This window comes from Bombus pascuorum, chromosome 2 (assembly GCF_905332965.1).
Source record: "Bombus pascuorum chromosome 2, iyBomPasc1.1, whole genome shotgun sequence".
NCBI lineage: Eukaryota > Metazoa > Arthropoda > Insecta > Hymenoptera > Apidae > Bombus > Bombus pascuorum.
In genome coordinates this window covers 12,598,343-12,622,187 of record NC_083489.1, presented here as the reverse complement: position 1 = coordinate 12,622,187, position 23,845 = coordinate 12,598,343, and the positions used below count along the sequence as shown (strand labels likewise).

Sequence of the window (23,845 nt, the reverse complement as noted above, 5' to 3'; positions counted from 1 at the left end):
TGAATCGGTGCTATTCTATTACGGAAAAATTAATCGACATGGTAGCATTCACGTTTGCACGCGATCAACTGAAAATAACCGATGATCGATTCGATGACGATATATCGTAAATTTTTTCATAAACACGTTACGTGAATTCGTATCTATAATTACGCGTAAAGAGAAAAAGGAAGCCATATACTGAAGGAGGGTATGAGAGATATATTTTAGGAATATCAGGTATCTAATTAGTTGTCGTGTACTATGCATCAACTTCATCTTTATTATCTCCTCGTTATCGATGGTACGACGTCCCTTTCAATGTAAAACAAATTATACAATCGGCTGTCGTTATATCACAGTCTCACGATAATTACAACTAAAATGTCCTTAGAAAAACTTAATCTTTCATCAAAGTACGATAATTGTACTTGTATATTCGCGCGTGCGCTCGTGTATTTGTACGCGTGAATACATATAGAGCTGGTAGATGAGTCCAGCTTCCATTGGACTCGCGCTACTTCTTCGCGCGCGGTCTCTAATTGGGCGTGCTTGGACGAAGCTCAAGGTAACGACGGGAAGGTCGCTGAATAATCTCGAGAAACTCAGAGAGAACCAATTTTTGCACGACGCTCGAGGATAAAAAGAAACAACGCTGCAAGAGTCGTTACGTGTGGAGCAAGTGGTGGCGATATCAATAATGCATGGCTAACACGTGCGCGAGATAGCTGCACACGCGATGCCACACAGCTCCGCTTACGGTACTGCTTCGGCATTGTACTTTAAAACGCAAAACGGTCCATTCCAACATCGAACGAATCGTCTTTCGCGAGTCGTTCTCGTTCAACGTAATAGGTATACCGCGGTGTTTCTTCGTTTTTCGAATTCCAAAGGCTACCTTTCACCTCGTAGGTGTTCCACGTGCTCTCATCTTCGACGAGTAAAATACCACCGATGCTTACCTTGATGAAATAGAGAGGACGACGAATTATATCGGGTCTATTAATCACACTGGAAGCGGTAGCTCGAGGAGCGTAGAACGATACTTAAGCGTGGCAGTCGGTTGTGGTTTTACGTTGAACGTATGCACGCATTAGTCAGGGACTTGCACGCTTTCGAGATTAGCGAGGGAATTCGTAAACGCGAATCGTTTGCCTCGTGATGAATCGATTGGGTTTGCCGAGGGTGTCCCTTGCCGCTCGTTTATCAAAATTAGATACCGATCGGAATGATAACAATAACAACAATTTATTGGTTAAGTCCAAAGCTCATAAATAAAACATGTCGCAGTGAAATAATACAATAAATTAACGAATACGTAAGGATCGGTCGGGGAGAAAGGGTTTTGAACACTTGAGAAGAATCGAGCCACGCTCGTTGTTTGTTACATCGAAGTGGAACTAAAATTTTCTCGTTAATGTAACGAGCTCTCGTAATGTAAGTTTCGTTAATCTATGACGTGTAAGTAACGTAGATTACAAGATTCGATTATCTCACCTCATAGTACGCTATCTTCGTTCTCTCTGCGCTTAATAGTAATATCAGATATATTCGCATATCGATTCATTATTTCGTATTGTCAAGGGGTGTCAGGTAATATCTTTTATTGTGTTACAAGCATAATTGCGATTAGAAACGCAATTAGAATCGAAGTAGGTAGTACAGTGATTTGGTTGGAAGGAGGGGCGTTAAGAGGGTGAATAATTTTGGTTCTCGGTTCGTTTCGAACTCACGAATATTCAGCTACCTTCTATTTCGTATTTTTCTCTTTTGCTTCGAGGATCGAACGTGTCTTTAAATGAATTATGCACGAACTCACATCTGTATAGGGATGGCACTGGTTTCCGAGCGAACGCGCGATCATCGTTAGATAATTTGTCGGTTGTTATTTCACACAGCATGCATTCGCCTGAAACGTTGATCAACGCGCGACGCGGTGCGTCGACAAGCGTGCTATCGATCGATAAACTTAAATACGACGAAGTACGAAAGGTTGATCCAATCGCGTATCTTACACAAGTCAGCGAGTTTAGGATTTGCCTTTGATCGCTCTCCTTTGTACACTTTTCTCGTCTCGTCTCCCGTTCTTCTTTCTCACCTCGCACTCTCTCTCTTTCGTTATCTCTTTGCCTTTTTCTTTCCTTGCGTGTATCGGCTCGTCGAAGTTCTGTTCCAATCTTCGCGAAACGACACTGGCCCTCTTTTGGAAGCTACTTAATACGATAAACTTAACTAACAACGACGCGCCGATTATCCATGCACGTGACCTCGATAGTGGAAGAGAGGAAAAACTCTTAATTATGAAGAGGAACGTGACTGCGTTCAAAGAAGACGAGAACGAAGAAGAGAGAAAAAAGAAATGGGAGCAGGGTGAGACGCGTTGGATAATTGGCGTTCGTTCGTGATATGTAAATTATGGAAGCTTACGAACTGCCTTGTACTAGGAGGATAGTCGATTAAATTGAAAACAAGAGAGATTCTAGATCGATATCTCTCGTTCTATTTTCGTTTAGACGCAACACGGCTTAATCGATAATAGTACGTGAAAAATTTCTTCGAGGAACCTCCTTCATAGAGGAAGTGCGTTGGATCGCGTTCTTCGTTAGAAGAGTTCCGCTCTAGTCCTGAACGTTAACGATCACCATACATCGATCACTATACGCGTGTTACACAAGCTCTCCTCGACTCTTAACTCGCACTGAGAAACCGGTGCACGTGTTCGTCACACATCGTTGACTAGCACCGGTTTAAAGTACATCGTCTTGTCCTGGTCCGGTTCACAGCTTGTACACGCGAAAACGGCTCGAAGTGTCGGACCACTCGAATTCTTCTTCGACTTGAGCTACCACGGCCCTCGTCGTCGAGCCGTGTGAAGGTTCTCGTTACAATTCGGTAGTCAATGGTTCGGCTTTCTCAACGATTACGTGAAACTCGGTCTCCCTGTAGAGCCTGCCATCGGGCACGACCATCGTTATCCGGCTGTCGACCGGTGCGGCCGAAGAGGCCGCTTCTCTGCCGATCACCCCGTTCTTCTTCGACACGACGTCAGGTGCGTTCATCGGCACGCTGGTCCATTTCTTCCTGCTGTTTCGACGACGCCTCCTGCAGCACCAGATGATCAGGCAGGTGAGCAGTATCAGTAGCACGAGTAAGCCGGCGATGATCAGGACGAAGACTAGTATGGATCCACCCAGTGAACAATGTCGTGTCTCGTATTCGATGAAACTCGTTGGTACCCCGTTCACTTCGCCGTCGGAGCAGAGGAACGTTTCGGGCGTTTCGTTGATGGCGTCCTGAGGCGATAACATACGGGGTAGCCCGGTGTTCTGTTTGGTGTAAAACCTCGAGTAGACGTTCGTGTAATTGAGAATGTTGTTCTTCCATACGGGCAACATCTGACAGTCGCACGGTTGGTCGACCAAGAGGTTGTCTAGCTCGAGACGAAAGCTACTCCGGTCGAACATCATCGAACCCTCCTCGAAGTTGACCACGCTGTTATTCTTAAAGATAAGGTCGTGTAGGTTAGTCGGTAGGGAGGCAGGTGGTGTTCTCGCTTCGGGATCCGCTCGTATACCGAGAAAAGCACCTATCGAGAGGCTGTCGAAGCTGTTGTTCTTGATTATCACCGGCCCCCTCGCGGTCACGTCGAAAGCCTCGCTTTCCAAGCTCTCTACGATACAATTTTGTATCGCCACAGTCCGTGGACTCCTCACGATGAAAGCTTCGCTTCTCACTGTACCCATTTTCACACCGTCTAGCATGAAAGTGTGGTAAACCTCGATATCGTTCATCGTCCTACTGGGCACCTGATCCCCGAAGCTACTACCGATCACGTGCAGGTGGCCCACGTCGAACTTCTTGAACGCTTGTGCTTCGATGCTCTCGATACGACAGTTTTCCAGCTTCAGCTTCTCCGTGTGTACTAGATTCGCGAACGAGAATGCGCTCAGCTGGCCGATCCTTACATTTTCGAAGATGATCGCTTCAACGTCACCTCGAAAGACGAAACTCGGCATCGTATCGATGCTGCAGTTCCTCACGGATATTCGTGTGCGTGTATTCTGCGGGGACAGCTCGAAGCTCTGTCTGACTAGGCTTAAGTTCGCCACGTTGATCAGGTCAACCGCACGGAGTCCGACCATCGAGGCTAGGCTCGAGTTCATCAGGATCACCGACGAACAATTGCTCACCGCTATCCTGCTGGTGTGCGGGCTCAATCTTTTGTCACCATCGGTGGTTAACACCAATTCCTGAAATCAGACAAACGAGGTTAATCAGCACGTTCGGTTTTCGATCGTTAAACATTTCTACGATTAGGACATTTTGTACAATTAGAAAATTCGAAGATGAACGTAGAAAATAGCGAAGAAATGAAACTTTTCGCGCAGGCTCGTGCAATCCGTTGCACCAGACGCGGGCTCTTAATAAAAGGCTGAATAGCTGCAATTTTACGTTTAACCACCCTAATCGTTGGGAACACGCGCGCGACTGCAGTGTCGCGCGCCCTTAGCTATTAACCAGGCCAATATCGTTATCGTAATCACCGTCTTAACTTTTCCGTAGTTGGCCACTGGGGTTTTCCTATTTTCACCGGTAAACGTCGCTACGAAAATTTTCAAAGCTAATGGTACTCGGTCACGGATCTCGATGATTTGTACTTTTTCTCGCGTCTATCGTGTTTTTTATACTTTCTCTGTAGTTTACTTTGCCATTGAAATGCTTCGTTATATATTACAAGTGGGCGTTCTTCGTTGACACTGTTTCATCAGTACTGTTTATCGATGCGCGTTCTCGCTTTGTGTTTCGTATTCGTCGATTCTCGTCGATGAATAATAAAGCATGAACGTCCAGCGAATCGTTTCTCGAGTTTGTCTTCCTTTAAAAAGATACTTTTGCGAGGGCACGTTCGACTAGTCGGAAGCACGCTAGGAAAAGCGGTCTTGAAAAAGGAAAGAGATGGGTAATTCGTCGATGGATAAACGACCTCGTTAACTCAGATACAAGCGCGTCGTTTTTCTACCGGTTATTTGCTCATTCATTTTGCGTTTTTATTAATTCATTTGCACGCGGCTTGCAGAGCACGTCGGTGTCACTGCAAACGAAGCGTGCTCGATGCCACCTGCCACTTTGCGGTTCCTTGTTTGTTAAACAATCGATGGCGAAATGCCACGCGCATACCTGTTTGTGTCTACCAGCGGTGGAACTGATCCAGATATCGTTCGCGTACACTGACTCGATTCATCGGATTATCGCGTTTTTCCTCGCTAACGAACACCTGATAACGAGTCGCTCGTGGAAAGCGCTGCGCGTTCTTTCCATCGATTGCCCGATGATTCAACGAGGTTGTTCTTCGCGTAATCATAGATTCGACGGAAATCTACGCACAGATAAACGAATTATCTTGGCTACGGTACGTTCAACCGCTCGCAAGTTTCTTTTACTTGGAATAATTCGTTGGAATTTCTTGGAACAAAGAGAGGGAAAACAAAGTTGACAAGTTCGATGTAAAACTATTGTAAAATAGTGCGCTGGAGTTTCGGCAGAGCGATGTGTTTTGGTAAAAAACGGTTGAAGGCGGTTATTAAGCCACGGACGAGCGGAGGCTGTACATTATTCAGCGGGTTCGCGGCGAACGAAGGAGTTTCGAGGTTGGCCACGACACAAGCGGTGAATGAAGGATGGAAAGAAGGCCGTGCGTGGTGAATGGGGAAAAAGGAGGGCGCGAAGCGGATGAAAATAAAGAAGGGCCTGGCCCACGTAGTGCGTCGTCGATAAAAGAGAAACCTTTGTGCCCCTTTTGCTCAGGTACGAACGCGGGCACGCGCGTTTCTCCGTCTCGCCTTCGATGCAATCTCTCCTCTCGTCCCTTTCCGTCTGTCCGATCTTTGTTCCCGTCTCATTGTTCTTGGTCAATTCTCGACACACAATCTCCGGCCATAGAAAAGATTACCACAGCCGAAATACTTGTCTTCGCGTCTACAGCTCGTTTTTCACGTTCGAACAATTACACGCTCGTCCAGCCAACGTTTTCGTTTCCGTCTCTCGGAGTTTGCTCGCCGTCCATCACAGTCCACAGAGGGACAGACCTCTCTTTTTTCCACGATTTCGTCGCTCTTGAACGTACAAACGTGGTTACAATGGCGTACCACGAGCTTGCACTAGCCCCTGGACACGTGTAACATGGAATATTCTCCGCTTTCCAAAATGCAAATTAATAATTAGGAAACGATTCGACCGTTTCAATGGATTCTACGAGAATTTAAATTTTGTTTTCTTACGGCCTTGTTCTCCCGTGAGAAACGAAAGCTACTGTATAGCGTGGAACGGGGTTGAGACGAGAGTACCAAGAGGAAACAACAACGCGGTATTCCTGTTTAACGTCTGTTCTTTATTCTCTCGGCTTAAACCCCCATGCGTATCTTTCGCGGCACGTAATTCTATCGAGCGTAACCTCTCATAGTCTGCAGACGTTTTCGAGTATCAAAAATAAGCATAAAGTACGCGGCTGCTTAGCGTCGAGAGACTGTTTCTCGATTACACCGTTGATACCTGATGACGCGTTGAAACGTAAATTTTCGCCAATTAATCCGTAGCGTATTCGCTTGCCACGTTCGACGAGCCGATTTTAGAGAAAAAACGATCATCGAGTTTAATGGTACGCGTTGTCCCCCGGGTGTTTACCAATCCAATGAAACAACATTGAGCGTAATTTTAATTAGAAAACACATCGAGTGCGAACATCGATTAGAGACGCGTTAGGGACGTTAATGAAATTATACCTGGCAAGGGACTGTTTCGACGATTTTCGACGAGCCACGCGTATCGGGGAACAATTACTAAGATTATTCGGTGAAACGAGACTGAAAACGAAATTGGCCTGGTTTTTCGATTATGGAATCGCTAACAGTCGTACCGTAAATCGAGCTTCCTCGCTAAGCAGGAGAAACAAAAGGGGAAACAGCGAGAGACCATTGAATGCAATGACGTCCTTTTACAATCTGTAGAGGATTTATGCGAAATAGTTTCCCCTGTGAGGGCGTTATTACTTTCTGCCCTTGTATTTTATTTCTTACTCGCTGCTCTTTTTGTTTAATGTAAATGAAACGCGTTTTTAATATAACGTTCGTAGAAACGGTAGAAATACGAGATGTTCTATTAGTCGAATAACGAACACCTCCCATTTTAACCATCCACCGCGGTGGTATGCATTTTCTCTATCGGGAAAGCGCTTTGGCGTTGAAATAATTTCCTTTCAACCGTGGTGGGCGATTAAATAACAGGTCAATGGCTTGGTAATCATCGTTTTGCCGAATCGACGGCGAATTCTACCGGTAGGTTCCAGACGGTTGTTCCTTTTTCCACAGTTTGGTGCCTCGAGACAGTTTTCGCTATCGAGGTTCCATTTTCCAAGTATTTTCATATTCGAGCGCCTTCTCGTAAATGGCGCCCTTACGTTCTCTTCCCTGCACCCGCTCAGTGCTTACGGCTATTACTTTTACGCGCCTCACAGAGCGCGACTCGCGTTCTTTATTTCGTCCTTTCGTACCTTATTTCGACGTCTCTCGTTATGGGAAATGCGGCCGAGTTTAAGACTGTACCCGCTAAAAGGTCCCTCGATTATTTACCGTATCGTCAATTATTCAATGCCCGCCGGCGGGCTTGACAACTTTATCTCCGTTGACTCTCTGCCATCGGAACGCACGGCTGGAGGAGTGTTCTCTTCTCGAAAGTAAAATACCGTCACGCCTGTTTCAAAACGAAGCTATGTAGAAAGAAAAAGCGAAAGGAAGAGAGAAGATAAGACGTTTCTATCGTTTCCTAGACGATCATGGAACGTCGAATTTCTTCTCTTCGGCGACACAATGGGCCAAGCTTTTTTATTCGGATCGTTGGTATCGTCTTGGTTCGCTCGTGTAAATACGAGCTTGAACGTATTACGCGAACCTAATGATTTTACGTATTACTCGTACCGGCGAGCGTCTCGTTGCTAAGGCTGCCAAGAAGCAGATAATGGGTCTGAATAAGAAACTCCAATGAGCTCGGCGGAAATGGGAAAAGAGGAACAAGAAAACGAGACAGAGACCGGTAAGGTCGGACTCGGACGGGGTAAGGAAGAACGACAGAAAAAGAGAGAGAGAGAGGAAGAGAGACGTCCAGTCTCTCTCGATATATTCGTAGTCACGAGTTGACGGCGCGACAAATTGGCTGAGCGTGTTCGTGAAATGCTGGCTGTATTATGCGAAATCCACGGGAGAACTCGCGGTCCCGCTATACGTTATAGAAGTTGCCGCCTCTTTTTCTTGCTTTCTGCTTTTTCCGTCTTCTTTCACCACCATTTTCTTCCTTTACTTCTTCTTCTTCTTCGTTGTTAGCTAAGGTTTTCCTGAAACGAGTTCCCTTCGCGGAATACATTGTGTCCTTTTGCGAGCAACGTTTCACCCCTTTTACCGGCAAGTTGGCAGACAGCGCGCGAAAAGGTGCCGGCTGCCTCCGCTCATTTATTCAACGGCCGAGTCGATTTGAATTCTCCTCTTGAAACTCGTTGCTAATTGGTCTGCTGTTACGCCGACGTCTCTATCAAAGGTGTCTTCGAATACCGCTGTATTCTGTCGATCGTAAATCGATGGCCCCTGATCATCGACAATTCTAAATCCATTTCTTGCTTGAAATTCGCGTAGAGCGTCCACGTTCTTCGTCGAATCCGGCAGCAGTCCTCTGGATTGTCCACGACAGACCAGGCGATCTTGGAGGCCGATGATATTCGATCCGTAATTTATCCGACCCACGATCGACCACTTCCTTTATTCGCGCACGCGACACGAGGCGCCTACGCGAGTCTCGATCGCGACTATATCGCGAATTCTCGCAGCAAGCATTTTCACGCTGTATCAACGAGAAGTGAACATCTCACGTTGCGAGCTCCGATCTACGCGAAACGTCCGTACGACGTTACTTTCGAGAATTTATTCTGCTGGTAAATATCAGTAGATCGAGGATTCATATAGATTCAACTTTCTATTACGTAACGTTTAATCGTGCCGTTCGAACCAATCCAGTTTATGTATCGTCGCCGATTTCATTCGGATTTAAAATTCACCGAGCTCTTCGGAGCTCGTGGAAATTTATCGTTTCGCTGGTAAATCTTATTCTTCCACGACTTCTTTTTAACATTCGCGGAACAAATGGTGGCACGTTCGAGCCGATTGGTTTTCACGACGTGTAACCGGTGTTTGCTTCCCGCGGACATTTCGTCACGGACGAGAGCTTTACGGATCGAGTTTACGGCATTGTGCCTTGGACTGTGGCACGGCGCGCGGCGTAATTTTCCCGTCGCGTCGCTTGGAAACGTACCGACCTGTATCCCCGGGGATAAAGAACGCTTTATCTCGGCCCATAACGACGCCGGGATGCTTCCAAGGGCGCGCGATAAACGAAACTTCATTGTGTACTGGAATTCGTAGGTGTAATAATAGGTGATTCGAGGCGGGACCTTGAGACAGCTCCTCCTCTCGATAACATACGACGTACATACAAGCTATTTCGATCCAGATACATCGAATCTCGCGAGCTTCTTTCCATTCTTCGAAACCGTCTTATTTTCTTGCATGGTTTTTCATCTATTTCATCAAAAATACGATATCGAAGATTCGAAGTATGATTATGATCAAACGGAAAATGTAAAATAAAGCAGGGATAGATTTAACCATGTTGTTCTCTTGGGATTCGTATAATCCTAAATGGATGGTATATACATCTGGCAAAAGATATTTTTGAAATATTTGTTTTCGGTATTCGATACAATGTTATCAACATTTTATATTTCACGCTTTTCATGAATGAATTTTTACTTTACTATACTCTGCGAAATGAAGAAAAAACGAGGAGAACAACAGGTTTAAAGGAAGAAGCGGGTGGTGATGGTTTCCCTGGAGAAAGGTCTTCACGTGACCGCGATCCGTCAAGAGCGGCTGTCATTTTTCCCAGCGTGTAGCATTTTTCCCAAGGCGGGGGCTGTTACCTGAATCAGTCCGGTGTAATAAATATCGGAGAAGAAGGGCGAGGATGAAGGACGGGGTGGAAGACGGGTGGGAAGAGGCCGCGCACCTTACCTACCTGCCAGCAACGTCTGGCCTGCGATTTGCGTAAACACGCTTTAATTTATGGAGGTTTTGCTCTGCGTGAGCTGGCCGCACCGCCCTCGCAATTTACGCGGGAACCCCTACGCGCCTCTGAGATTAGCCTCTCTCCCTTGTCTTCCGTTTTTATTTTGACAACCCCTCGTTGCGGCGTGCTTTATATTTCTTCCTGGGGCTCGGCACGCTTTTAGTCGAGGGGTGGCTCCGGTGGAATCGACGCGATGATGGAACGACGATCGGATCGCACGTAACTCGGGTTCCGGCCGCGATAACGACCGTTCGTGTAATTTATCCGCTAAAAAGTCTCGTGCCTCGAAAAATCGAGAGCGTTATACACACGGCCGCTCTCTGTTGCGTGCAGACTCGATTTAGGTCTTTATCTTCTCCTCGTTCGATAGTTTGAAGCCACCGCGGAATAATATAGCACGGCGAAGAAAGAAGATGTTCGCCGGACCCTGATGTTGCATTGTCTGCGATTTTTCGTGAGATAGAAACGGCTGGCTGCGGTCTATCGTCGAATTCGTGGGAAAGAAGGGGAGTAAAATAGGGAAGCAAAAAAGAGAGAGAGAGATCTAAGACGGAGGATGGAGGCATGCAGTAAGAAAAGATTCGAGACGACGATTGGCCCGGAGAGGACGGCTCTCCTGGGCCAGAGGCACGAAATGAAATCGACGAAACGAAAGGGGCCAAGTTAAACGCGATGAGCTATTTCGCGCCAGACCGAACAGGGAGAGAGAAGTTTCTTTCTTCTCGGAGGGTTGTGAACGGTGTTCGCCGAGATTTAGAACGACCCGCGTAAACTTGGCTAGTCCCTACGAATTCCTCTCCCAGGACGTCTCTCTCCTTTTATTCCCTTCCACGATCTCGACCGTGTTAGGTGTATATTTCTCGTACGATAAGATCGAGTCGCGTTGTAACGTTAGAGAGATAAGCAGAGTTTCTTAGGCTACGTCTACGGGGAACATACCTCTCCTTCCTCTTTACAGTCGCAGGTCAGCCTGCCGTGAGGATCGCAGAAGCAGGGAGGATAGTCGCACCTGTTCATCGAATTGGTTAGGGCACCCTTGAACAAGCCACACCAAAAGAGTCCGAGGATAGCGCTTCCCAACACAAATTTCGTTGCTCCCATTTTGCGCCTCGGCTCACGTTCTCGATCCACCCTCTTCTTCTTTTTCTCTTACCCTCTTCTCCTTTCTTCTCGTCTTCTTTTATACCGTCTTTGCTTTCTTTATTTTAGCCAGTAGCCTCTTTATTCCACGCGTTTACACTCAGTCCGTACCAGTTGATTCTACGTCGAGTCGACTTGGATGCCGTCTCGACATGTTTGCGTCTTGGATTTTCCACGAATCCAATCACACCACTCTCCAGAAAGCCCCCCCCTTCAACGATATATAGCGTCGACGTCGAAACACAAATCACACGATGCTACTCGGCGAAAAGGGCGGAGAACGCACTAGTCCCGTGTCGGGTCTGACACGCCACGCGCCACTATGTAATTCTGTCGGTCATATTGCAGTCAGGATCATAACCTCTCCCTCTGGACAACTTTCGTAGATGCTTCACTCCGAAAGGTCGTCATTCGAGACGGTTCCAGTTCGACTACGACGTCATCTCCGTCGTTATTTTCCTTCGTTCGACCGGAAACATCCAATTACACCCACGATACCGTGCAACATCGTTCAGCATCACGACCAGTTTCCACGGATTTTTATACTCCCATTCGACGTTGTCCGAAATTCCAGCTGGAACGATAGAAAAATGGTGAAATTCTTGGGTGGTTCTAACGTCCCTCGCCTGCTCTCTCTCGAAAAGATTCTACGAATTTTTCTCTACTTCCTCGTCGACGTGATCCGATTTGATAAATCGAGCCACTCTAACCCACAAGATCGTTATCTCACGGTACTGCGTCTACGCGAACGAGAATTCCCTCTATTACGTATTTTGTTTACCTTCTGGCCGATTTTTATTCCCCGAACGAAAAGAGAATAACGCGTGCTATCGTTACGACAGTGAATCACAGAGGCGTACGTCGCGATGAAAAATCCTCCTGATCTCGTTACTCACGACTATGCTATAATCTCTCTTTAGCTTTCCTTTCTCTCTGTGTACTCTCGCATGACTAATTATAAACGTCTCCCTACATTCCGTCGCTATCGGGGACTTTGACGCGTCGCCTGACTGCGCGTGTCGTCGTGTTTAAAAACTTAAAGAATCTCGACCCACGCGAGATCCTTCTTCCTCGTGTCAGTCGTTACTGGTCCATCGTTCTTTCAACGTCGTCTGTTTTTGTCTCGAAAAAGAGGAAATGAAGAAGAAGATATTAAAGAAGGAAGAAGGAACAGACTTCGGAGAATCTAGCAACGTTTCGAGAACATGGATTTGCGCCATACGAAACAGTTGTTGGCAAGTCCAGCCGAACTGATTTACGTTTGAAAACGCATACGCGAGGCCATTATTCTTTTACATATGCTTGGAGCACGCAAGTGGCGCGCAACTTCTCTCCTGACGAGATTTGGTGCTCGAAAAGCACGTGACACGCGTGCACCGACCTGGCACACGCTCGATACACATGCCGTTCCAAGTTAAACATTTTGCCCTTCGGGGAACGCGAACGCGATTACACAGTTACGCTGTACTTCTCGATTGCTCGAGCGCAGCCTGATGCAGACTAAATTCACCGTTGCTACGTTCTCTAACATAGAATACGACATACAACAGCCCCTCCATTCCACTTCGATTCCAGGGCAAATACAGTAGAATCTCGTATAACGCGATCAGGGAATTGCTAGCGCGCTTTCGTATAACGCGATCGTAAAATTTCTTAAAAAGATTCCATGTATGTATACATATGTGTGTATGTGACAATACATTTTGGAGGTGGAAAAGTATCTTGTTTAAACAAGGACGGTATTTGTAATCGATTCGCTGCGTTTGATCATTCTGCTTTGCTGCAAATTTAACTGCCGATATGCATATCGAATTGACTCGAAAATTAGAGTTATGTAATAACTTTTGCACGATAAAGAGGACTTTACGTTATGAGCGATAATTATTTTTACACAGAGTTACTCGTGTTACTTCAGAAAAGAATTTATTCGAATATTTTCGCTGTCGTTATAACGCGGAATGGGCAGTTTTACTGTATTCCACTGACATACACAACGACACGTTGCCGGATCGTGTAAAAGCGCGCCGAGACGTTCGCTTGTAATTGCTATCGTTCGAGCGTTGCGTAATTGCGTGGATCAAACTGTCGTGACACCGAGTCTCCTATCTACTAATATCAGCTTGTTTACAAACGTGTGTATGTATATTGCGCGGAATTTTTGATCTAGTTTCGAGGAGGTCGTTCAAATACGTCTACTCGTTATCGCGGTGAAACTTTTTCAACTCTCTGTAAGCTAAATTCTGTTTGGCTGTGACAGAGAAAGGATTACGATTCGTTATAGGTTTTTACGTTAGTTTGGAATCGAGGAACTGATAATTAGCGTGTGACGATTGTTCGGTTACGGTACAGTGATATCCTGATAGAATATAATAAGTTATAGGTGAGTGAATGGAATACAATTTTTTACCTATAGATATACAAGTCACCGTATCATCGATATTACGAAATTAATCCTTTGACAATGTATTAGAGTAACAAAAAATTCACTACGATCGTGTCAGAAAATGAATTACATTTTAATACATTCCACTTATCACGGGCAATAAATTTCAATAATCGCCTTACGTGTAATAACGCTTGAAACGTGAAATTTATAATGCTATATTTGACAGCTTGTTCAACTCGCTTATGTTATACTATGAAAAGGTTAACGATATTTGTCTGACTTCCTTTTCATTTAGCTAGTTCCATAGAAACGATCACTGTTCTTTGTGTTTCTCGAATAGTCGCTACGATCCTTCGCTACCGAATAAAAATTCCATCGAAACAATACGAGCGTGGGCGTATCTGAACGATCTTCCGGTGAATGAACGTATTTTCAAGAGTGGTGCGAAATAAGAAAAGATGCACGGGTTATCGAGATAGCGGCGCATAACCGTTCCCTTGCCTCGGCTGCTCGGTGAAACGACTGTTCATTAAGTCGCAATTTCGCGGCATTCTCGGGACGGGTCGGCCAGTGTCGCGCGAACGCACGTGTCACAGTCTCATGTCCAACGACGCGGTCGCTTTTAAATATTCCAGTGTTTAACGAACGAAGAACCAGCGTTCCTTACTCGGAAACACCGTTAAATCCTGGCAGGATAATCTTTTTTTCTTCTTCGAGAATAAGTTGAACCATCGACTCGTATTCCTCAACACTCACTTGTCTGGTAATTTTGCTCGGAATCAAAACTACCTTTGGGAAGAGAGATCACAGGCTGAGTATAGCCGAGCCGGTTGTACGAACAGAAAGATTCTTCAGAGAGAAAAGGCAAAGCTGGCGCTAATTCGGCGCGAAAACGGCAAAGAAAGTTCGTTTGTAGAAACGTAGCAGGCGATTTTAATGAATTAACTTTCCATTCGTCGAGCGAGAATACAAGGCGATGTAGAGGGGTTGGATGAAGAGAAACAGCGCATCAATGGCCGTGAAAAGGGTGGCGCGAATGAAAGGCGGGTCCGATTCGAAAAGGTCGGAGAAGAATTTTTCCGCGAGCTTGACTCCTCTCGACTGGCTGTGCTCTTAATTTCTTCCGGTTCTTTCTAGCCCTCTCTCTGTCTCTGTCTGTTTTTTACAGGCCGAGCTTTACGGCGATATCAAAAACTCGAGTCGACTTGTTGATTAATCTAACGAGCGCACGGGTCGATTTTCTTGTTCGTCGCTTCGGCGAATTAAAAAAGATTTTAACGCGTCATTACGCGTCATCTCGGACGAGGTCTCTGTTAATCCCGTCTGTCACTGCGAATGGTAATAAACGTAATTATGTTTACGCGTCGAGGGGGCGCGACTGAAAGTTGTCAGGTAGACTGCCGCGACAGTACGACGCTGGATTCTTTAGCGAACATTCAATTTCCCTCTGCTGTTCGATTCAGTCTTTCTCGAACCTTTGAGCACGCCATCAGAGAACAAACGCTTTCATTTCTTTCCCCTCTAATTACTGCACTCTCTCGCGCATCTCGAGCTGAAAATTCAAAGAGTCGTTGGCGAAGAATTAAAGGCGACGTGGCGCAACATCGAGCAACTGGATCTTCTTGTGTACCAGATCGGCTGTTCCCTCGCTCGTTTAAAGGTACCACGCGGCAAAAATGTTGAACGATCGCGAAACGATCGAAGCGAACCGCCCGCAAGTTGGTAACGAGCGCGCGCGCCAACCGGTTTTCCCTTCGAATCGATACGCTTCTTTGTACATCGTATTTCCGCTCGGAATTCGCATTTTTCTCCGACACCGATCAACACAACGCGGAGCGCGAGTGCGATCGACCGTGAGCGATTAATTGGCCACCGGCGCACACTGACATCGCTTTCTGGGCGACAAGGCTACAACACAACTAACGAACAAACGAACCGCGACGAGACTCGAAGGAACGAACGCGTATACCAGCGAGGGACACAGCTGGAAAACACCGACAGTAGCAAGAGAGACTAGTCAGGATCGAACGTGCATACGTAACGAGAAAAACGAACCGAGTGAAACGAAACGAGCAAAGAGAGAGGAGAGAAAGAGAGTCGATGGATGAATCGATGGTGGTGGTAAGGCTGAGCCGACGTAGATAGAAAATTAGCTCGCGGAAGGAGCGATAGAGAAGCTGCGCGTATGTGTATAGATTTTGTTTGCCAGCGAAGGATGTTCCCTCGAGGAAATTATTCGACCTCGTCCACGGAACGATTTTTGTGGTCGACTGATTAAACATTTCACTGCGGCTGATTTACTTCTCCTTAATGGATATTCATATATTCCCGTTCTAGGCTATTTCCTTAGATTCTGTGCTGTAGTATCCTAGGACTCGCCTCTTTCGTAACGTTGCTCTACTCACACTCGATTTCCACGACACGCGACAACCACGAGACGCACGAGTAAATCGCTTCCTGTTACGTGACTCTTCCTCCGCTCGACCCCGTACTCGAACGGTTTGTCGCGTTCCTTCGTGTTACACGCTTGCGGGAACACGCGGCCCACGCGACCGTCTACCCGTCTGCTCGCCGAGTCTGCACGGAAAATACGCTCGAGGTGTGCCGCAAGGTGCATCTTATTCGAGATTCTAGACGCGAAAGATTTTCAACAGCGTTTCTTCCACCCCCTTTTCTTTCTTCAGCCACTTTCAACTACAATCGTTTTCGTTTTTTATTTCGGTTTCTTATCTTCCGTTTCACGGTTATCGTTGCTGCGACTTCTACGAACCGGTAAATCGCTGGCAATTCTTAACCACCGATAACGGAGGTGAACGAGAGGAAGAGGAAAGGGCACCCTTTCGATCGTCGAAACTCGCTCGGGGGGTGAGTCTTCCTTACGTCCGCCCTTAAGGGATTAAGATGGGATATTTCGAAGGTCAAACTCTACCCGTTAGTTGAGCGAGACAACGGATAATCCCGCAATCACGGCCCCCGTGCTATAGCTATCGTTCCGATATATATATATTGAAGGGTTTCGATTAATCGGCCTCTTGGAAATGGTGCGGATCAAGGGATAGCTGATGGTATTCTCTCGTAGAAGGGAACCGTTCTTCCAGTCCAATCGTATTCCACGGACGTTATTTTATTCGAAGAACTTCACCAACGATCCGATCCGTTATTATCAGGACGAGGTATATGTGTACAAAGTTGTTCCGTTGTTTCTATCGACAGTTCGCCTGGCGGTAGAAGAATCGACGACGAAAGTCGATTTACGAGGCATGAAAAGAGATTCTGTGGCGATTGATTCGCGATCGTTTCCCTGGTATCAAACCAATATCATCTGTGATTCGAAACGATGCCGTATACCCGATACGTTAATCCTCGATAAGTAGCGCGCTACTGTTATCGTTTGTACATTGACCTATTTTAATCATTTACTTCGATTATTCGGATGACATTTTTCTCACGGAAACAGATTTTCCGTTAGATTCATGAATTTTACAAAAAGAGGTAAGGGTGGGGAGTCAAGAGAGAGAAAGAGAGAGAGAGAGAGTCGAAGCGGGGAAGAGCGAGCTCTGGCGATCGTTATTTTTATCCGCCACGAACGAACCTGTCGAGAAATTATGCTGTTACACAAATCGTTACGCGCGATAAAACGCGTGCATCGGGCAAAGCCAATTTACCGCGCGAGTGCGCTCCAGCCGAGAGGTCGAGTGCGGTGCATACGTGGAGTTTTTGGGAAAAAAATCGTGGGAAATCCGAGCTGGGCACCGGTGAAATTTCTTTCGGTATTTGGCGCAAGCATAGGGTAAACACGGAAGCATCGATGTCGTAGCCTCGAACGACGTTAAACGTGCAGTTGCGACTAAACGATCGCATCGGAAACCGATATAGTTGCCCTTCGATACGCGAAACCTATACGTATATACGCCGTGCAGTGTTGTACACTATGCAGCTGCGAGGAAAAATATGTTGGCAGAACGTCTCGGTGGATCGACAGCTGCGTGCCGGTCGACGCGTCTGGTGTGAACAATTACCATACGTTGTTCCATTTATGGGTTTGCCAGTGTCAAGTTATTGTTCGTCGCTGGTCGAAGAAACCAACGAATTAGTAGTCGAAGAAGTTTTACAAGAGGATTTCATTCCTAGGAAGAATGTGAAAAAGTAGGACTAAGTTGGAGGAGAAAACGTTCGCAGCGATGGAAGGGAGAACGATCGAGTCGATCGACGATTAAATTAAATTTCTATCGAAGACGATACACGGCTGACACGCGCGCGACCGCACGCATGTATGTGCCACGTGGGAAACGATGCGTTACGGGAACGATTCGATAATCAGACACCGATCCATCGGGTATCCGAAGTTTCGGTTTGTCCTCGAGATCGACTGTCAGCCCTATTTCCGCGACATCGTTGATAGTTGTGGACGAGATAACGCGACTCATTGACCGAGTTCTCATCTACGTGGCTCTAGGCGGACAGGCACACCCACTGTTTGCTTCAGCTACGGAAAAATCCATCGGGATTTTGCGACGCGTTCGTTCTAACGTCATCGTTTATGCTGCCGCTGTGTCAGAATTATGCAACGATCTTTCGAGGATGTTCCCGCGGCTCGCACGAATTGTCACCGATAGAAGGTCAAGCGTTCGTCTTGAGGATCGAGAGAGAAGGAACCGCGCGCGATCGACGCCTCTGTAACCTTTTGCGTCGTGTGATCCTCGCTCGAGTGAACTTTTCACAGGTTCTCCTGTTGTTAGACACTTTCTCGAATCCGGAAGGGACTTGTGCTCTTTTTTTTTTTTTTCTTTTTCCTCTTTATTCTTAAAGTATGATAAACGATCGAAAGTGAAACACACTGTCGTTGCGTAGTAAACTACATCAACCGCGTAGAATCGTTCGAGAGGTGGGGAACGACTTGAACGTCGCGAGAGTACAAAATAAAGATGATGCAAGATAATCTTTACCTCGATATCTCGACACGATATACCCGCGACGCGACGCAGACGACGCGCGAACAGCAACTGGCCGCCTTTCGAATTCGCGGCTGGTTTGCACCTCGACGACGGTTATCGCGCGACACGAGTATCCCCTCTTCTCTTGGATCCCCCACCACCCGCCCGCTCGAACCTCCCACTCTACGACTCTCCTCTCCACTTGCTCTCGTGCCGCACGGAAAACCGTACCCCCACCGAAACAAGTGGACTTCCCTCCCTTGCGTGCTTTCCAGTCGGTCTTTTGCCGTCTTGAGGTGTGCGTTGTTATCCGTTTTCGTCTCCTTTCGGTGTATCTGTCCTTCGAGAGTATGGAGAATGAGAAAAAGAGCAGAGAAGAGAGGATAAAGTCTCGTCCAGCAACAAACTTATATTTGTACGGCGTACCGTTATCGTACCATTTCTTCGTTCTTTCTCGCCCCCAGCCCTCCCGGACTCTATTTTCGCGTGTATCAAATCGATTCGCCCTTGCACCTTTAAGATATTGCACAGCACGCGGCAGTCGGTTGGACTTCCTTTCTCTCTCTCTCTCTCTCCTCGTTCTCTCTTACTCCGGGTGCTCGCATGAAATATTTGCACGTAAACGTAGGTCACGTATCGAGCCATACCAACAATGTTTCGCGCACAACCTCTACGGGTACGCGTGAATGCAGAGGACCGTAGTTGAAAACGGTACACGCGAAACTGAGTCAGCTTGCCACCGATACGATTCGTTTGCTGCAAAATCCACGCCGTTCGAGTCGAACGAATTTATGAATTGAAGCGTTTAATAGTCGAATTCCCGTGCGAATGGGAACGGCGAGGAAACGGATCGGTGTTTTATTCAAAGGTTCGTTTCGCGTAGTTGACGCGTTATCTTATCGGTGTATCGATCGAATCTTCGCTGTTTATTCGCACTGCTCTCCCTTTCTTTCTCTTCCCCGTTCGATCCCTTCTCCGTGTCGCACGGGCGAATTTCTTATCGCGAACGATAAGGCGCGACTGATAACATTGCCAAACATTCGTAGCCACTAGTCACCAGTGCTATTTTCAGCGATTATTTCATCAATATGCTGTTCTTTTTTTTTTAGGGCGATTACTGCTTCGCATGGAGCGTTGCTATCATTCTATAGACAAATTGCTCAAATGTTAGCAGATAAGGTGACTTTCGCTGAATGAAAAAGCCACGATGCTTCGTTTAACGAGGAAGACTGGAAACGGTTAAATTAAAATCATCATCGAGAGGATCTAACTATAAACGTCGGATTTAGAAATCCGAGCTAATCGAATTGACATGTCTAGAATTGTTCACGGTCCCCTTAATGCGAATAGAATCGAAGGATATTTAAATCTGCCGGTCCAAAAATATTACACTCTCTTCGTAATTTTGAAAGCAGCACTGTTTTTCAAACATTTTCTTTAGTAAGAGAATCAACGAGCATCCGAATAACTCGCTTTTCCACAATGACGATGGTCATTTTCACCGCTGCGAAATCATCAAATCCTTCGTATTTAATCTACCTTATATTCCGTAACGAGATGCGAAAAACTCGTGGAACTGGACCTAAAAGAAGACCGAACAGAAAGGCAGAGAAACCATTGGTATAGGTTTTTTTCAAAATTAGCACCCATTCGTTCCAACCACGACAGATTAGATACGGGGAAAAGAGAGCGTGCACGTTTGGTTTACCATGTATATCGTTCCCTCGTATTTTCCTTCGGATTTTCTCTCGTTAATTAGCCGTTGATTAATTACGGAGGTTTGCCAAGATAAAAAAGTTTCCCCACCGTGTAAAATCGTGATATGCTGGCCAGCCAAGACGATCGTTTATCGCGGCCTTTCCGTCTGTTTTTGAACCTTTTCAATTCGATCGATGATTTTTTCCACGGCTTGCACACCGCTGTTTCTCTCTTCGACGTGATTTATCGTCCCATATAGCGAAATGTACGCGTCTTTATTTTCATAGAGGAGTTTGAGAACAATGATTAATCTCCCCCGAAACACAGAGGGAGGGAGACCTGTTTTTGCCTCGCGGAGAATCATCCGAGAATTCGATTCTAATTAAACCGCGTTTCGGGACAAACTGACGTCGCGAAACAATCTTCTCAATTGTAATTCAAACGGAGCTCAGTCTCGTCTGTCTAACCTTGGCAGAATTTTACGGTGAATTCGGCGCGTACACGTCGTGCGTCACTTCGTTGAAAAATCTCGCCGACTGCGTGAACAATTTCCACGGTATTTCCCGCGGTATGAAATCCGCCGCGAGCATCGTCTCCCCGTCTGTTTGATCCGCCGCGCCGGCAAAATAAGCTGTACCTCGCTTTGAAGGAAAAGGATGCGATATCGTGTCTTACGACCGTTCTTCCTTCGCCCTCTAACAGCTATAAAGTTACGGCTTTTATCATTCTGTCCGGACGTCAGGGATGATACGCGGCCCTTTCCCAACTCTCACGGAATCTGCCAGATGCAATTGTAATTTTTGTTGAAGAAATGCTCGTCTCTTAAGTTTGTGCTATTTATATTATTTGCTCGATGATTTATAGCATCCTAGTAGCTTAGAATATCGTGCTTCTAACATTTGCACCAACCAATTTAACAACTCTTTGTTTAAAATTAATGAATACCTTTGTTACTTTATGCGATTGTTTGTTGAATCTCTTGAAACTAGAATATTTGGAAGTTCAATAAAAGTTACATATATTCTTGTAGTATCCTTTGTGAGGTTAGTCATGTTAAGCAATACAAGATTACACGTTAACTCGCAGTCATTTTTCCAAGTTTCTATACAGATACATATATGTAAATATTTATTTCTACTTGATATTCGACCGTTCTTTTTCTCATTACTGCAAATCTTTGCGCCGCACTTGCCTCGTTTCTTTCCACTTTCTATCGCGTTCCCCCCTTTTCTATATCACATTCCCTCTTTAGTCTGCAGAGCGTGTCGTGCATAACATTATGTCGCACGATCGCGAGATCGTGGTCGAAATCTCACGCGAATGATCGCGACTCGATTTTTCACCTTGAAGCTCGCGGAGACCTCGGCGACGGCCGACTTCCGCTGATAAGCGGCGCCATTCGATGATCGATTCGTCAAGACGTCATTCCGCTCGTTCGTCCGTGACGTCAGTTTCCTGCCTGATACATCTCCGATCCCCGTCTCCTCGGATAAAATATCGAAAGGGTTGTGTTGCCCGTTAGCCGAAAATTAATCGCGTCCACGGGTATTTCCGATTTTCTGTCCGCCAATCGGTCGTGGCCACGGCCGTGAGAAATTGGACTGATTTCATCGGTAATTATTTCCATCATTCCCTCGGGCTGAATCCCAGCTGGTTCGGCTACCGTCGACACGAAATTGTTAATTACGGTGATTAATTAGATGTTGGCCGGATAAAAGTACCGCAGCCAATGAATTGATCGGTTGCTCGATTTCCATGGAACGTCACGTTTCACACGATTTTAACCGATCGTCAAGTATTTGCATTGGAAAGTTGGTGATGTGTTATTTTTCTACGTAGATTACATTCAGATGTAACAACATTTAAAGGTTAACGTGGAAACCTGCGTACAAAATTCTATATTTGTTCCAACAATCTTTTATTTTCTAGTATGTGTGCCATAAAATCGTCCGGTAATCTTTCTTTCGATATTTCGCCGTTGAAATGTATGCAAAAGTTGGATATATTGGAACTTCAAACGTAATTATGTAGGTAACGAAATTTCGTTTAGGTGAACTCCATTTATTTGGCCGATATTTTAGTTAATTCCCACGTGAGATTCTCATGTGACGACTTTGACGCTCCTTTCAAATAGGAAGAATTATTTTCAGCTACTACACGCTCGAAACATACGCGCGATATGCTCTCCACTTGTAAAGAAAAATCCCTGTATAAACAATATTATTTCTCATATATTTAATTCTTTTTGCGATCAAAAATCATACGAACGAAGTTTGTCAAAATCTTGGCCAGTTTCGCATTGTAAATATTCCGCAGAACGTCATTGATCGGACGTGTAATTCGCCTAGTTTTCGCCGCATACAGGTATACACGCGTTATGTAACTGTTCCTCCAGCGAACGATCGAACCACGACGTCCTCGTTCTGTCCGTGACACGGTCGGAGCGCGCTTCTCCCGCATCTTTGAAAACGAGCTCGCCGAGCACTCGTGTTTTCCACGGCGCTAGCTCAGCCGGGTGATTAATTCCGCGTCACGTTCGCTCGTTAAATCATAGACCGCGGGCCCGATCAACAAGTGTTACTTCTCGGACGCGGCACGCGGATCAGGGAATGGAAAAAAGCGGCGTTCTGTTATCCACGTTTGGCAGACTTTCAACGAATACCGCGAGTTCCGCGCGAAGGAACGCGAATCAGTGCCGCGGACACTCGTGGAGCGCAGCTTGTGTGTTGTCCCGCAGAACGGGATATCTATCGATCGTAATGCAACTTTGATGGTATATCGAGAATTAAACTGTGTTTGACCTATTTCGGGTTGTTTATCCTTTCTTCTTCGTCGTAGAGCTTACACACGATGTTTTTCCAATTGCGGAGTAACAGGCAAGCAAGTGATTTTTCATGACAGGATAAATCGAAAATGTAGGATAAACTGTTTTCCAGAAGAACGAGTTGGAAAATTTATTAGATACGCGTTCTAACTGCTGCTTTCGATTTGATGGATACGTATTGGATATGATTTAGATTATGTAGGCCATGTTGGTATTTGTACATGTGGGCAATGCTATGATCAGGTTCCTATCATCGATATTATCTTATTTACTGTTGAATCGTATCATCAGTCCCTATCATTCCGCGTTTAATTGGAATGCCGTCATAGATGAAAACAGCACATTGATTTGTCGTTTAATAAATTAAAAATAAATAGTACGCTACAAAAATGTATGATAATTCGATTCAAACTTATTTTTTCACCATGAATCATCCTCTTCTCGTGGTTGTATCACGATTGCAGAGATACCTTCTCTCTGCAGGAAATACAAACGGAGATATAAGGAGATCTGCGCATAAAATCACGTCTGAGAAAGACACAATATAGTAAACAGAGCGCAATAAAGTCTACTGAGAGATATAAAGAAATCTATATAGTAAATCACGAAATGAATCTCTCGCTTCGACAATACTACCATTGATTTTTGGATTCAATGAAATAGCAGAATGTCTCGATACATTTTAAAACCCCCGATCATAGTTGCGATCGACAAAAGAAG

General features: G+C 45.8%; 2 protein-coding genes across 4 annotated transcripts in view; one reads left to right on the top strand and one right to left on the bottom strand.

Annotated features, from left to right (window-relative positions):
- Positions 1 to 23,845, top strand: part of LOC132916557 (E3 ubiquitin-protein ligase MYCBP2) — a 263,362-nt gene that overhangs the window by 10,079 nt on the left and 229,438 nt on the right. The gene's annotated exons all lie outside the window — the stretch shown is intronic.
- Positions 243 to 23,845, bottom strand: part of LOC132916547 (uncharacterized) — a 118,016-nt gene continuing 94,413 nt past the window's right edge. The window contains exons 1-3 of one of the 3 annotated variants that reach the window (XM_060976645.1): positions 18,616 to 18,742; positions 11,083 to 11,857; positions 243 to 4,229 (exon numbers count right to left, since the gene is read on the bottom strand). In XM_060976645.1, coding sequence (XP_060832628.1) covers positions 2,862 to 4,229; positions 11,083 to 11,244 — 1,530 coding nt within the window. In that variant the 5' untranslated portion in view covers positions 11,245 to 11,857; positions 18,616 to 18,742 and the 3' untranslated portion in view covers positions 243 to 2,861. Of the gene's footprint in view, positions 4,230 to 11,082; positions 11,858 to 12,064; positions 16,029 to 18,615; positions 18,743 to 23,845 lie in introns of those variants that run through there. The other 2 variants (XM_060976646.1, XM_060976647.1) reach the window with 2 other exon arrangements.